Source organism: Embiotoca jacksoni, unplaced genomic scaffold, assembly GCF_022577435.1.
Source record: "Embiotoca jacksoni isolate LCO1_2020_lvr unplaced genomic scaffold, fEmbJac1.0.p SCAF_21, whole genome shotgun sequence".
Lineage (NCBI taxonomy): Eukaryota > Metazoa > Chordata > Actinopteri > Embiotocidae > Embiotoca > Embiotoca jacksoni.
The window spans coordinates 5,596,219-5,611,289 of NW_027185352.1; the positions used below are offsets into that span (position 1 = coordinate 5,596,219).

The 15,071-nt window shown below is 40.6% G+C and overlaps 1 protein-coding gene across 1 annotated transcript in view; it reads left to right on the top strand.

Moving 5' to 3' along the window:
- The first annotated feature begins 909 nt into the window (after positions 1-909).
- The window catches only part of ano2b (anoctamin 2b), a 61,456-nt gene continuing 47,294 nt past the window's right edge, over positions 910-15,071 (top strand). The window contains exons 1-2 of the mRNA XM_069156552.1: positions 910-1,305; positions 6,120-6,506. Coding sequence (XP_069012653.1) covers positions 1,273-1,305; positions 6,120-6,506 — 420 coding nt within the window. The 5' untranslated portion in view covers positions 910-1,272. The remainder of the gene's footprint in view (positions 1,306-6,119; positions 6,507-15,071) is intronic.

Sequence of the window (15,071 nt, forward strand, 5' to 3'; positions counted from 1 at the left end):
TTTTTTTAAATTAAGGTGAGGATTAAGGTTGAAACAGGTTCATAGTAAAGCCTGGGGTTAGTGGTGCCTCAGAAGGTATGTGTGAGTACTGTTAAGTGTGAGGTGGGTGTAAAAGTCTATTTTTCTTTCACAATACACCCTCATTACTCTGTCGACATGCAGAACAATGGTTCCCAACCTGGAGGCTGATAAATCTGAGCGTTCATGAGAAACTGAAAATAAAACAGAATATAAGATGGTGCTGCAACACAGAATTATGTTTATGTTTAATGACTTTTTCCTTTTTCCTCCACATGTTTTCAGATGAAACAATTTCAGAGAGAAAAATTGACTGATTACCTAAAATACTCACACTTTGGCCATGTAGCATGTGGTGATCCATCACATGTGGACTGTGCCTCATTTAAAAGGGTCACAAGCCAAAAAAGTTTTTGGCAAGAAGCAAACAGGGACAAAATCAATCCTTCAAATACAATATATATATATAGCAGCTTCAATGATTATGCTGGGAAACCACGGGTTTCTCTACAAGTTACATCAGAGAGCTGTCGAAGCAGCTAAGGCTGCTCTCTCTCGCTCTCTCTCTCTCCACACTGCAAAAAATATCCACCTAATCCGCCTTTTAGAGTAGAAATGAGAACAAAAGACGTTTTAATGAAACAGAAAGAGAGAAAAACTTTGACGTAGGTGACGGAGTTTCTTGTTTTATCAGCCTGCAGGTGAATTTAGTTGTTTTTTTAGTCATGTGATTTGAGCTAAAGCCTTTTTCAAGAAACATGCCGAAACTCCTCAAAACAAACCACGCCTATTGTGATCCAACTAGAATCATGTGTGGCAGAAAAGTGTTGAGTTAAACGTCACTTTGAGACTGAACAGCAAAGACTACAGAACATATTGAGGACGGACACTTTTTACAGTGTGGCACACTCTGTGCCAAAAGCGCCGGCGGTGCGCAGGCAGCCTCCAGATCACACAGTTTGAGAGATGGGCATCACCGGCATGAGATCGGGCTGCTGAGTGTGTTACGCGCAGCCTCTTTACATCTGACAGCTCTTTTCAAAGCAATGAAACCTGGGCTGGATGAGCCGTCGCTCCTCATGGACTGTGGACTAACTGTGGTGACCTCGGGTGTCTTTTGGGGATGATGGGGATGAAGATTGTGGTGATGAAGAATCCGGCTGCGTTTTACTGTAAAAACCGTCAACTTTCACTCTTGCTCTTCTTCTTCTCCTCCTCCTCCTCCTCCTCTGTGTGTCTTTAAAGCGCAACAGCATGCAGGGTGCCGCGAATGAAGACAAGATCCCGGTGAGTACAGCGGTGTCCCTCCACTGTCGGTTTAGTCGTGTTTGTCTGGCGTTAGTTTTTGTTACACGTGTGACCCACTGTCATAGTTTTCATATTGATTTTGTCGTCATTGTCGGAAGCTCAGTGAATAATCTGGCTCCGGAAGTGATTCTGTATATGGATATATATAAATATAGGCTTACTTGTACAGTTGATTATTTTACCTACAGCACCAGAAAGACAATAATTGTTACTATTAGGCTATTATTTTTATTATTATTATTATTATTAGGCAGGGTACTATTTAACACGTCCACATAGAAACCAGGTGAGGCTCTGTGATGGATTTGTACATTTTGCAAATCTTCTGTCAACCTCAGGTAATCGCCTCCCCACAGAGGTTTTCTTTAGTTTTCACCAACACACGAACCTTCTTGCCAGAACCATAAAAATGGGAATCTTCACAAGGATTGTGTTTTTGGATATTTTTTTTAAATACAATATAGCTGATGTGAAAGTAGGATAATGATATCTGAAGCACTGGAACATTTGAGACATCAGGAGAAACGTAGCCTACTGGGATCATTTACACCTCTTCACAGGTGTCTGCTGTTGAGACCTGTTTGGTGGAGCAATGCTGGGAAAACGCAAGGTCACCAAACTCCTCAGCTGTGTCTGAAATCACTTCCATACAACGCTCAGCAGTGTACCTGTACTTTTAAGTTTCACACTGAGAAATTAGACATTTAAACAAAAGGTTTGGAAACTAAATGTAGTGCAAATATTCAGACGGAGACTAAGCTTAACCCTCCTGTTGTCCTCGGGTCAAAATGACCCACAGCTGTGTTCAACCAAGTTCTATTTTATTTCTATATTTTCATATTTTTTGGGATCATTGGTAACAAGAATGCTGTGAGGGTTCCTTTAAACAAAAAACAAAAACAAAAACAACAAAAATAAATAAATAAATAAAAATATAGAAATAAAATATAACTTGGTTGAACACAGCTGTGGATCATTTTGACCTAAGGACAACGCGAGGGTTAAAGAGTGATACCGGTCTTGGTTGTTAGAAAAATTACTCAGAGGCTTGGTTCAAAATCAAACACATCGGACATTTTATTCTTGCAAGAAGGAGCAACTACATGCACCCTCAAAGAGAGGTGTCCAGCAGTGCTCCCCCCAACAGTTATCTACAGCATGGCTCTCCAGCAGTCCTCCCCAACAGTCCTCGCCCCAGCCGGGCTCTACCCAGCCTGGTTTCCCCCAGCAGTCCTCTCCTCCGCAGTCCTCCTTTTTATTGCAGGGCTTTCCTTAGGGCAGCTTTTATACAGTTGACAAACAGTTGACAGTCACCCCCATTCCCTTTGTATCTGCTTTCGTATGGTAATACTGAGTTGGTTGTAGGTCACAAGATAAGGACACAAAGGGAGTCATCAATTAGATGCGGAAAGAATCACTTGCAACTAAGACAGAAAACAAAGGAAACTTTTCGGAGCCTGCTTGACAAGAGACTTTCCGGAGCCACAATGCAAACAAGAGGAAGAGACAAATCCTTTTTTTTCCATCATGTCCCTCCTGTTCATACAAAGTATAAACATAAAACGGAAAAAAAACAAAAAACAAAAAAAACAAAAGAATCATCATGAGGAAAATCATATTAATCACAATTGTTGTTGTTGCATAAGGGGGTGGTGGTTCAGTCATCGCTCTCAGGCCACAGGGTCCTATCCTCCTGAATGGATGCCACGTGATGCTGTCCGGAGCCATTTTAGCTGTACTGTCCGTCCACAGATATACCAAAAATAAGCTCACCAGAAACTAAATCGCCTGGGTGTTGTTAGTTTCTTCACTGGTTTGAGACAAGCACCCCTGTTGGTATTGCCTCCCTTTGTAGCCAGACTTCACCACAGGGGAATGCCGGCTTACTTAATCTGGTATGTCTGTGCGATGTGGTTCAGGCAAAGGTCTCATCCTTCTGCAATGGCTGAGGTGTATTCAGGCCCGTTCAGCAATCCGCACCTATATGTTGATTACACACCATGACAAGGCACTTTTCTAGACCATGACACACTGACTCATGCCGTGAGGCTTCGCAACACTTTCAGAATTTTTTTTTTTTAGTAGTTTGTAAAGCCATGTGTTGTAAATGCTTAGTTTATTATAGATACCATCCCTCCTGTTGAGACATGGTTTATCCCATGGCTCAAAAGGGCTGCATATCTATATAAACTTTTTTGGGAGTATCAGCTTGCCTTCTGCATGCTGTCGCTGTTAGTTTTCCCTTGAATCCGTGTTTCTTTTCCCATTTTTCCAAATATTTTATGTTATCCACGCCTTTTGAGTGCATGCATTTTACGTCTCCCTCCAGAGGTATCTCTTTGATCTTATTACAGCATGTCCCCATTTTTGCTATCTGTGAGCCAACCAGTTTGTATGGAGTTCACCCGAGCAACTGGTCTTTATACAGTGTACCGTTAGGCTTCGGCCCACCTTTACACTTGTAGGACATTCACAGTATCTAATTATTTATTCTTATAGTTCCCTGTAGGTCCCTGACCTATTTTTGTTTGCGCGACTTTTAGTTTACCTAGTCTACTCAAGACTCTTTAGTTTACCTCATCTGCTCAGACTCTTTAGTTTACCTAGTCTGCTCAGACTCTTTAGTTTACCTAATCTGCTCAGACTCTTTAGTTTACCTAGTCTACTCAGACTCTTTAGTAGGTCCCTGACCTTACTCTTTAGATCAAAACAACAACAAAAGAAGTTGTCTTACCCGGGTGTCCGATGTTTTGATGGTGAATCAGCCTTGTTCTAGGATCCCGTCACTCGTCCTCTCTCCAGTCAGTCCTGGTCTCACCAATGTCCAAACTGCTTCGATAAAGAAACAGGACGGGGGTCTTTCCTCAGGAGTCCCAGACTCCCCCGTGCACGGTTTCAGGATGTGTCCGGAGAAAGGAGGAGATGTTGGGATCCGGCTCGAAGGACCAATTATGTTAGAAAAATTACTCAGAGGCTTGGTTCAAAATCAAACACATCGGACATTTTATTCTTGCAAGAAGGAGCAACTACATGCACCCTCAAAGAGAGGTGTCCAGCAGTGCTCCCCCCAACAGTTATCTACAGCATGGCTCTCCAGCAGTCCTCCCCAACAGTCCTCGCCCCAGCCGGGCTCTACCCAGCCTGGTTTCCCCCAGCAGTCCTCTCCTCCGCAGTCCTCCTTTTTATTGCAGGGCTTTCCTTAGGGCAGCTTTTATACAGTTGACAAACAGTTGACAGTCACCCCCATTCCCTTTGTATCTGCTTTCGTATGGTAATACAGAGTTGGTTGTAGGTCACAAGATAAGGACACCAGGACTCGTCAATTAGATGCAGAAATAATCACTTGCAACTAAGACAGAAAACAAAGGAAACTTTTCGGAGCCTGCTTGACAAGAGACTTTCCGGAGCCACAATGCAAACAAGAGGAAGAGACAAATCCTTTTTTTCCATCAGTTGTTCAACACAACAGGCGCAAATAATGTGGCTTCAAGAGACAAGAGGTCTAATTAGCATACAGGTGACAACACCTGTGTTTAATTGACATCGCTGAGCTAATCTGGCTTGAGAATTGACAAAGGACCACGTTTCAGGGACATTCAAGCGTAACTCTACTTCACTGAGAGCCAGGAACATTAAGTAATTACATTGTGTGATGTGTCGGACATTTATAGTCTTTTGTCATGAAAAGAACAGTAAAATGCCCACTTGGTGAGAGATGAAGGCGAAGTTCAGAGAGAAAACTGCACTACTTTGGCTACTGGAAAGAGGCTAAATTATACACCTGGCCAACGTAGGCCTACAAAATCCTTCAAACATTTTTATTTCAACATCGTAAATGTCTGCTTGTACTGAATAAGATGCATATTTTTTCTTACACGTAAAAAACTAAGTTAAAGCATAAAGTCACTGCTGCTGACATTTATGTGAACAAAATGCTTGCTCAGTTAGACGACATTATGCGTAATAATTAAAATAATACTGTCTTCTGCATGTTATACATGACCTTATGGTGAATTTTTCTGTTTTATGGCAGTTAAATGGCCTTATTTATTTAGCTATTCATTGTTTTACTAAAATGAAAACAATACAGTAAAAATAGCTAGCATTTAGCTCTATCACATTTCCACACCAAATTTGGCCCCTTTTAAACTTATATCATTATTAGTATATTTTGCTGGTTATTTACAGTCAATTTGTTTTGTCAAACTCCCAAAAAATAAATGTAGCTTACGGTGTAATAGCACTTGTGTGATTGTTGTTTTGCATATTACGACATTAGTTTGTGAATAAAGTCGAATTCCAACAGTAACAGAGAGACGCAGCACCACATTTTAGAAACCCGTCCTGCTGAAAAGTAAGAAACCTGCTCTTAGGAACTTAAAAACAAAACTCCCATCATGCCCAGAATCTATAAAGCTCTTCCTCTTGTGTCCTCCATGTTTAGTCTCCCTCTCTACTTTCCCTCTGTCTAAATAAAGAATAAAACAGCCAAAGGTGAGCTGACTGCCCACTCTGCTGCTGAAGGTTCTCACTTCATTGTTTTTGAGAACCTGCCAAAAGCCACTTGTGTTTGCGTGTGCTGACACTGCAGTAGATGTTCAAATTCATTCAAACAGTTATTACATAACTCCACTGCTGATTTAAGGTGTCGTATCACAATTTGGTTTTGATCGGGATACCATGATATGATTACTGTAAAAATAATGATGATGAAGATGACTGGTTTCCAGTGGTTAGCAGTGTTAAGTGAGTGCTTAATGCATATTTTCCGCTCAATCTTACTTCCCCTGCAGGTCGCTGAATCACCTGTAACACCTCAGGCCAGCGGAGATGGCCTTTACTTCGATGACGGCCAAACAAAAGTTGACTACGTTCTGGTCTTTCATCACCGGCGGCACAGCTCCATACGATCTCCTACCGATACCTCAATTTCACAAGACCGGTTATCCATCGTTTCCAACGGCAACTTTCCTCCGACGGTGGGCTCGGACGCGGGAGCAGGAAGAGGAGGTGGCGTTCCGGGAGGAGATGCTGCGAGTGTCGGCGAGGGTTTCATGGAGCTTGGAGGTGCAGGAGGGAGCGATCCAACGGAGACTGCTGACCACGAGATGCGACTGATCAGACAAGAGTTTGAGTCCAACCTGCTGGAGGCCGGTCTGGAGATAGAGAGAGACCGAGAGGTGAGTGAAGTCATAGACAAGTCAGGGTTCTGTTTTCTCCTCTCCTTCTCATGGTGTTGCCTGAAGTGGCTGCATATCTTTTACTTTCTACTGTCATGTTATTTTGCAGTAATGAGGATTTTAGCGAAAGCCCTTCCTTGTTTATGGATTCAAAGGCTTGTACTGACCACCTTTTAATAAAAGACACACATACAACAGTCAAGTCAAAGTCAAAATGTTGATCTTATTTGGTTTAACCTGTTTGTGAGCAGTTAAACTGCTGTTAAACACATGTTAAGTAGCCCCCACACAGCCCCTTCTCTTAGCTACACTGGTACACAACAGCATACTTTGGCGTAAGGTAGGAACATTCAATTTAAGGATTTTATTGTCATATATGTCAGATTGAGTGTGGTGAATGCAAAAATAAGGCTTCAGGCGGTAATGTTAAAATAAGGAATACAATGAAGAGAATTAAGATTGGAATAATGATTAGAAAAACAATAAACCAGCAATTTAAACATTTTGACACCAAGGACAGTGACTAATATCGAACAGTTAAACCTAAAATAATTGTTTAATTTTCACATACCATCACCTTTTTTGAAACATCAAACTTGACAAAAAACAATTAAGACATCACTGACAGAGCAACTGTTGCCTTCATTTGGACTAATGTAACTAATCATCTCGTGGTCACGCTCCTCTTACCTCTGTTTTGGCCTCCAATGCAGCTCTTTAGCTTGAAAGGCTGTTGAGCAGAGGTGCTTGAAAGTTTGTGAAACCTTTATAATTTTATATAATTCTGCATAAATATCACCTAAAACATCATCACATTTATTGATTGAAGAAAATGATCCAATATTCCAATCTGCATAGGTAGCTGTGGTAATGATATACAGCTGTGGTAATGATATACAGCTGTTGTAATGATGTACAGCTGTGGTAATGATATACAGCTGTGGTAATGATATACAGCTGTGGGAATGATATACAGCTGTGGTAATGATATACAGCTGTGGGAATGATATACAGCTGTTGTAATGATATACAGCTGTGGTAATGATATACAGCTGTGGGAATGATATACAGCTGTTGTAATGATATACAGCTGTGGTAATGATATACAGCTGTGGGAATGATATACAGCTGTGGGAATGATATACAGCTGTTGTAATGATATACAGCTGTGGTAATGATATACAGCTGTGGGAATGATATACAGCTGTTGTAATGATATACAGCTGTGGTAATGATATACAGCTGTGGTAATGATATACAGCTGTGGTAATGATATACAGCTGTTGTAATGATATACAGCTGTGGTAATGATATACAGCTGTTGTAATGATATACACTTAGCTGTGATGGTGATGCATTTTTCCAGCACGGAAGCAAAGGACCAGCATACAATTTATTTCAGCGTCTGTCCCTGGACTGTTATTCTTGTTGTCCTCCATTGCATCCAAATCTACACTCTCTGATAACACTGCTGGTGACATTATAGATTCTGCTCACTCTGTCACCTTGATAATGTTGTTACTGTATGTGTCGTGTTGTGAATGGCGCAAGAGATACAGAACAGACCGAAACACATCTGTAGAAATGGAATTGCAATTCAAATCACCTCCAAATGTGGTTCAGATCGGATTAAAAAAAATAAATAAAAAAAAATCACATTTAATGCATTTTTTGCTGTCCAGACTTGCACAAATAATTTGTGGCTGGAAATGAAAAAAAAAAAAAACTGATTTGGGGTGGCTGTCTGGACAAGGCCTAAATGTTTTCAGTGACTGTTGATCAGTTCTGCGCATCAGCTTGGAGGAATTTCAATCCATTCCTCTGTACAGAACAGCTTCAACTCTGGATGTTGGAGGGTTTCTCAGATGAACTGCTCGATTCAGGTCTGTTCACAACATTTCCATTGGATTGTGACTTTGACTTGAGCATTCCAAAAACATAACTTTATCCTCCTTTAACCATTCTTTGGTAGAACGACTTGTCTGCTTAGGGCTGATGTGTGGTTGCATGACCCTTTTATCATGAGATTCAGTTCACTGAACGATGTCCTGCCATTTTCCTTTAGATTTCACTGGTATAATTCAGAAGGCTTTGGGAAGCTATCCTGGCCCAGAGGCCAGAGGACAGGCCCAAACCATGATACTATCATCACCATGTTTTCACAGAGGGGATAAGGTCCTTATGCTGGTATGCAGAATATTCTTTTCTCTAAACATCACGCCAGAAACGTCCACAAAACATTTTTTAAAAAGCCTTCTGTCTTGTTCACGTGATTCTTACCAAACTGCAAACAGGCAGAAATGTTCTGCAGTGGCTTTCTCTTTGTAGCACCGTTGCAACACTGTTGTTGTTCAGTGTTTTCCTGATCATGCACTCCATGAACATTAACATTAGCCAATGTGAGAGAGGCCTTTAGTTGCTTAGAAGTTACCATGGTTACCTTTGTGACTTTGCAGAACATTACACACCTTGCTCTCAGTGATCTTTGTCGGTTGAACACAATCTGTCTGACTGCGGATTAGTGTCCAAACTCCTTAGAGGTGGTCTTGTACCCTTTTTCAGCCCGATGAGCATCAACAACTCATTTTTCTGAAGTCCTCAGAAATTTTTTTCTGTTTGTGCCATGATGTACGTGAAGCTCAGACTTTTAATAGATTCCTGTTATTTCAATAGAACAAGGCACCCACTCACAGCCTGATCATCATCCCACTGACTGAAAACACTTCACTTTAACTTCACCTTTAAATTAACTGATAATCCTAGAGGTTCACATACTTTTACCACTCACAGATATGTAATATGGGATCATTAATAAATAATGTGAAACCAAAGATAATATTTGTTTCTCATTTGTTTAGTTGGTTCTATTTATCCACCTTTAGGATTGTGTGAAAATCTGATGATGTTTTAGATCATGTTTATACAGAAATATGGAAAAATTCTTAAGGGTTCACAAACTTTCAAGCACCACTGTATATTCTTCATTTTAACCACAAGCTAGTTGTTAACTGTCTGCCTGGCATTTAGTGCTGGCCTGTTAATGTACAATGAGCTCATCAGAGCTGTTTTCCAAGGAATAAAATCAAAACAAAGAGCTGCAAGATGCTAAAACAGCTGTTCGAGCTAAGAGGATCATATTCTTTGCATTGTACAGCTCGTGGTAAAAAAACGTGTCACTAATTACGAGCATGGTTCTTTGCTAGTCTATTTATAGATGAGGACATTAATCTGTTTGGTATTTGTAAAAGTGTTGTTATAATAATGATTACGGTTCACCTTTTTTTTTTTTTTATCACAAACCTGCAGAAGTAATCTGGATTATAATTTCGCACATCAACCTGTAGATACACAGATTTAATTCTATAGTTTTACTGTCTTATAGGCTTTTTGAAGATAAACTTTGACACAGGATCTGAACTGAGCACTATGTTAAGCTTTTTAAGGTGAGCGCCTACACAGGAGCTCACATGTTAGAAGAAGGAGGTGGGAGAGACTGTGCATGCTGTCAATGATGTAAGGTGTCCATTACAACAGCAATACCCATAAACCTCGGGGTGTCTCTTTTACCTTTTATGTACCATGCTGTTGTTGGACAAAATAATAGTAACACTATGTGAGTAGTCACAATCCTCATCAAAGTTGATGATCAGTATCTGTCGGCTTTAGCTGAAGGCCAAATAAATTAAAATGAAATTAGTAAAATACATCCAACTGCACTCGACAGAATCTCATCCACAGGCAGACCCACCCAATTAAAGGGTGAACAAAATATGTATTCTTAACTGCAGATGTGAAAGAAGATCATATAATTATGACATAGAAAATGCACTGTTTTTCTTGTGGTATCTTCAACATGGTTGTTTTCATGCAGTTTATTTATTTGTTGCCAATACTGAGAGCAATGTGTGTATCAATTTAATGCAGTTATTAACATACACTTCACTCGAAGGTTCGGCTTTAGAAGCCACTGACCCCATGGACTCCTCGGGCAAGACCTGAAAGAATTAAATAAAATGTTTTTTGCCACATGAATAATATCAGATATAAAACAAGGGTACAGTTAAGAATTGGGAATCATAAATAAATGAGGAAATAATGGGTTCACAGAAAATCAAACATGGACTGCATCAGCTATGCTGAACAACAAAATAATCCAATCAAACCCCCTGAAACATGTTCTGAAAAGGAAATTCGTGAAAAAGTGGTATTTAGAGAACGGCAGGGTCTGTTAGAAGCAGCTCGTATCCAAGGGCAACACTCAAAAATGCATAACTTGGTGCAAGCTGCACCAAACCTGCAAACCTGAGCGATGGAGAAAGAAAGTCAAGTCTGATGAGTCATTCAGCCTTTCAGCCTGCAGTAAAGGAAACCTTTTACTCACAATATTTACTGCCGGTATGGACGAGTTTGTACTGATGATAGCCTCCTTCTAAAAAAATGCAAACACTTGGCGCTGTCAGCATATAGCTGATTTTTACAGGACCAAGAAAGAGATTCATTAAGGGAGTGTGCAGGGTCCAAGCTTACAGTGCTCTCATACACACAGCAGTGCAAATTTGTACCAAGTGGTTCCATGAAGAGCAGGATAATGTACAACACTTCCCCAGTCAACAGCTACTGCGAGGATCATTGAATCTTAATGGTGAGCTTTGAGTATTTAAATTGAACTCCGAAAACCATTTCAATTTATCTTCTCCCAAGAGGATTTTTGTGTCTTTTTCCTGTTAATGTGCATGTTCTGCTGAATGTGACTCACTTTCACTGCTGTTTTCTAACCATAATTTAGTTATTTACAATCTAAACTTCTGTTTATTCTGTTTATTCTATTTTATTTTTCATAGCCTATACCATCAATATACAAGACTGGGATTCTGTTTATTTTGGAGCCACACGAGGGCCTGATGGTTTCATCGTTGCTGGCAGACTTTAACTCTAGTCACTGCAGCCAACACAGCTGCTGCACTGACCTTTTTGTATCGATTTACTAATTTAGCCCAAAACGGGTCATTTTGTTTTGACATGTACTAATCGCATTCGCTGTGATTGTGTGTTACGTAGCAACCGCCACTTGCATGTGTGGTTTTGTCCTGCTTTTGGCCTGTGTGTGCGGTAGGCGCTTGGCAGAACACGCAGTCTGTGTGCTCCGTGGTGGTGTAGTGATGCTGCAGGCTCGCTGCCACACGCTTGTACAAATGTAGTTATTGTGAAAGTTGCACTTGTTACTAAATGAGCTCCCGGTGCTCTTTGGCTCCAGCGGGAAGAGGAATCATTTGGCAAATTGAAGTGACGCTCCCTTCGGCTGGTGCAGTTTTGTGAATTGTTGTGTGTCCAGTACGAAGAGGAAGATACAATGTTGGGTTTCATGCAGGGTTCAATGTAAAAGAAAGAATGATCTGCCCTTCCAGTGCAAAGATAGCCTGCAAAAATGAACAGTGCAACACTTGGATTGAGCATGTATGTGTGTCATAACTACTTTACCAAATACATGTGTGTGTATCTGTGTGTGTGTTGGCTGGCAGCCACTTGGCTGTGTGTTCAGTCTGCAGGCGAGTATTAATCAGATTGTTGACAGTGTGGCCACGGAGCCTAAGCCAGGATGAGATTAGCTGATTGACTGATCGCTCTTCATCTTATCTCATGGATCAACAGTTAGATCAAATCTGCTGCTGAGAGTGGAGGAATACTTGCATTCCAGTATCCTTAATCTGAACATAGAGGCAGGTACTCTTACACAAGGACTGACCAACACATAATTGCACTCCTTACATTCGATATGGAGTTAGATGTTAGTGTTTGCAGGAGATGCTGCCAGAGAGAAGGAACACTGCCTGAACATCTGTAGGTTTGCCGCTTACTCAATCACTCATATACAGACAGCCAAAGATAATTTTGTTTCTGCAGTGTGTAGGTGGATAATAAAATTAGCTGGAAAGTTATAGTGGTCTGATGTTAACTCATCATAATTAATAAAATACATACAGCCACAGCAAGTGCTAATCTGTTCAGATTGAGGCAGTCGAAAGTGATTCTCTAATTCGAACTAAATTAATTTACATCACAGGGACAGAGCATTAACTGTTGACATGTTGGCTTATGGTGGAATTAAATGTGTGCCAGAAGGTTTTAGTGGACATTGTAGTACAATTTTGAGGGATTAAGGTTAAGCTAAGAGCTCGGTTAACACTATTTGGCGATTGAATGGACACAAAATGTCATTTTACTGCAAATCTGTTTGCATTTCGAAACATTAGGCACATTTAAATGGGACTCTTCTGCTTCACATCCATATCATGCAGTAATATTGTTAACGCTACAAAGAACAATGTGATTTTCTGCTCAGCAGCAATAAAGAACAGATTATTCTTAAAATTTGAGAGACTTCATAACCCACAGACATCCAAAGTAATGCCTGGAGAATGCATAAATTATAAAACGTTCATTTCTTTGTCTAATTTATTTCGCAAGACTGAAGGTGTACAAAGTTTTATCCATTATTGCTCTAGTCTGAGGAGGCAATTTGATGGATATGACAACATTTATTGTAATGAGACGTAGTGCAAAACAGTTGAAAAGAAAATGATAAAGAGCAGAGTGGGATTCGTGCCATTTAAAAAGTGGTGTGTTTCAGGCACAACTGTATATTTGACAGAAACGGGTGTTTTTTTTTAATCCATGCAAATCTTAATGCAGGTCCAAACAGATAAAACTGTCACACCACGACAACACAAGGCAAAAGCACTTGGTGGGTAAAAGGAAGTGGATGACATGTTGAGGATAAACCAACTAAAGTGTTATTGCTTTTATATAAACGAAACAAGTGAATTAAATTGTCCTGCTTGTGGCCAACCTGTTTGCCTTCAGATTAATTTGATGTGTGAAAAAAAGAGAGTCAGATGTCAAACTTGTTGACTGTGCCTGTGGATTATTGAGCTGACCTTTGATCCGCTAGGGACATCCTCTTACAGAACACTTTTAATTAAATCAGAGCAAGATGTTAATTCAAGAAGTGGAGCTGGGACTTCTGAAGAGTTCAGTCTGTGGGGGCTTTAGAGACAGAATGAGCAGGATTAAGACTTCCATTCGGTAGAGAAACAGTCTGTCCCCAAAGATGTCTTATTAGGCAAAGAGGACAGCATGCTCGTCTTCACTACACCTGCCTTCTTAAGTCCTGCTGAGTTTTAGGGAAATCCTAATCATAAGGAAAAATAGAACAATAAATACTGAACAGAAAGTGAAAACAGGAGGAGGATGTGGTTTTTATTTTTTTTATTTTATCTTGGAGGAAAAGGCATTTCAGTCCATTACTGCAGCGGCCGTGATGCTACTGAGAATCTCTCATATGTACTCGTCAAGTGATATGTCAGAGTAATTGTTTGTAAGCTTAGTGTCTCATCCTTCACATTTTTTTTTTTTGTAAGGCCACTTTAGTTACTTAAATTATAGTTCAATCAAAACATAATCCCAAATGTTATGCCAGTATTTATAGAGGAGGACATGGGAAACTCTCCCGTTCTGTCATTCATCTCCTAAAACAGGGTTGTGAGGTGTTGGGCTTTACCCCAGACTGCTTTAGTCATTTCAGCTGTGTCTGATGGAACAAATAGACTTCTATTTTAATCAATGCAGCGGCCTACACCAAATTGCAGGTGACCCACGTTCAGTATTGTGCCTGAATTCGTCCTGTGCAGACACCCGTGGATCAATGAATCTGGTGCTTTGTTAACATCACGCTTCCTGTGTGGATACTTTCCCTTTGAATCGCTTACTTTAAAAAAAAAAAAAATGTTTAGTACATACTGCAGCTACCCTTACAATACATGTACTGGTGCATGTAGTACGTATTCAATTGGGACATACTATTTGGAACAAGTACGCTTCCTTTTAATGCTTCTTCTTGTTCTTCTCCTTCTCCTTCCTTTTGGGGGCGGAGCTTAGCACCACCAACTGTCTCTGCGTTTCAGTGGATGTGACTTATGTTCTTCTGCAGAGGATTGTGGGTCAGAACAGCCAGAGTAGCATGCTGACCGGTAGACTGCAAAATACGAGCAGATGTAGTAGGACATCCTGGTATTTTTGGCAAACTACCTTTAACATACTATGTATTAGTACATACTAAATCTTTTTCTGGCATATTAAATAGTATGGATATTAGAACGTAGGGCATGTTAGCAGATCAACAGCTTCAATTCAACATGTGTCCACACAGGATGTGTTCAGGTACAGTATTTAGTGTTGGTCACTTGCATTTTGGCTGCATTCAGAGTCAAACACACAACCGCTATCTTTATTTTAATTCTTAATGTAAAATGGAACTGCACAACATCAGGAGAATACGTCCTCTTCTCACTCAGAAGGCGGCGCAGGTTCTGGTCCAGGTTCTGGTCCAGGTTCTGGTCCAGGTTCTGGTCATCTCACATCTGGACTACTGTAACTCCCTCCTGGCAGGTCTACCTGTTAGTGCCATCCGTCCTCTGCAGCTCATCCAGAATGCAGCAGCTCGACTGGTCTTTAACCTCCTAAATTCACTCCCACTACTCTCCTCCTCCTCCTCCTCCTCCCCCTTCT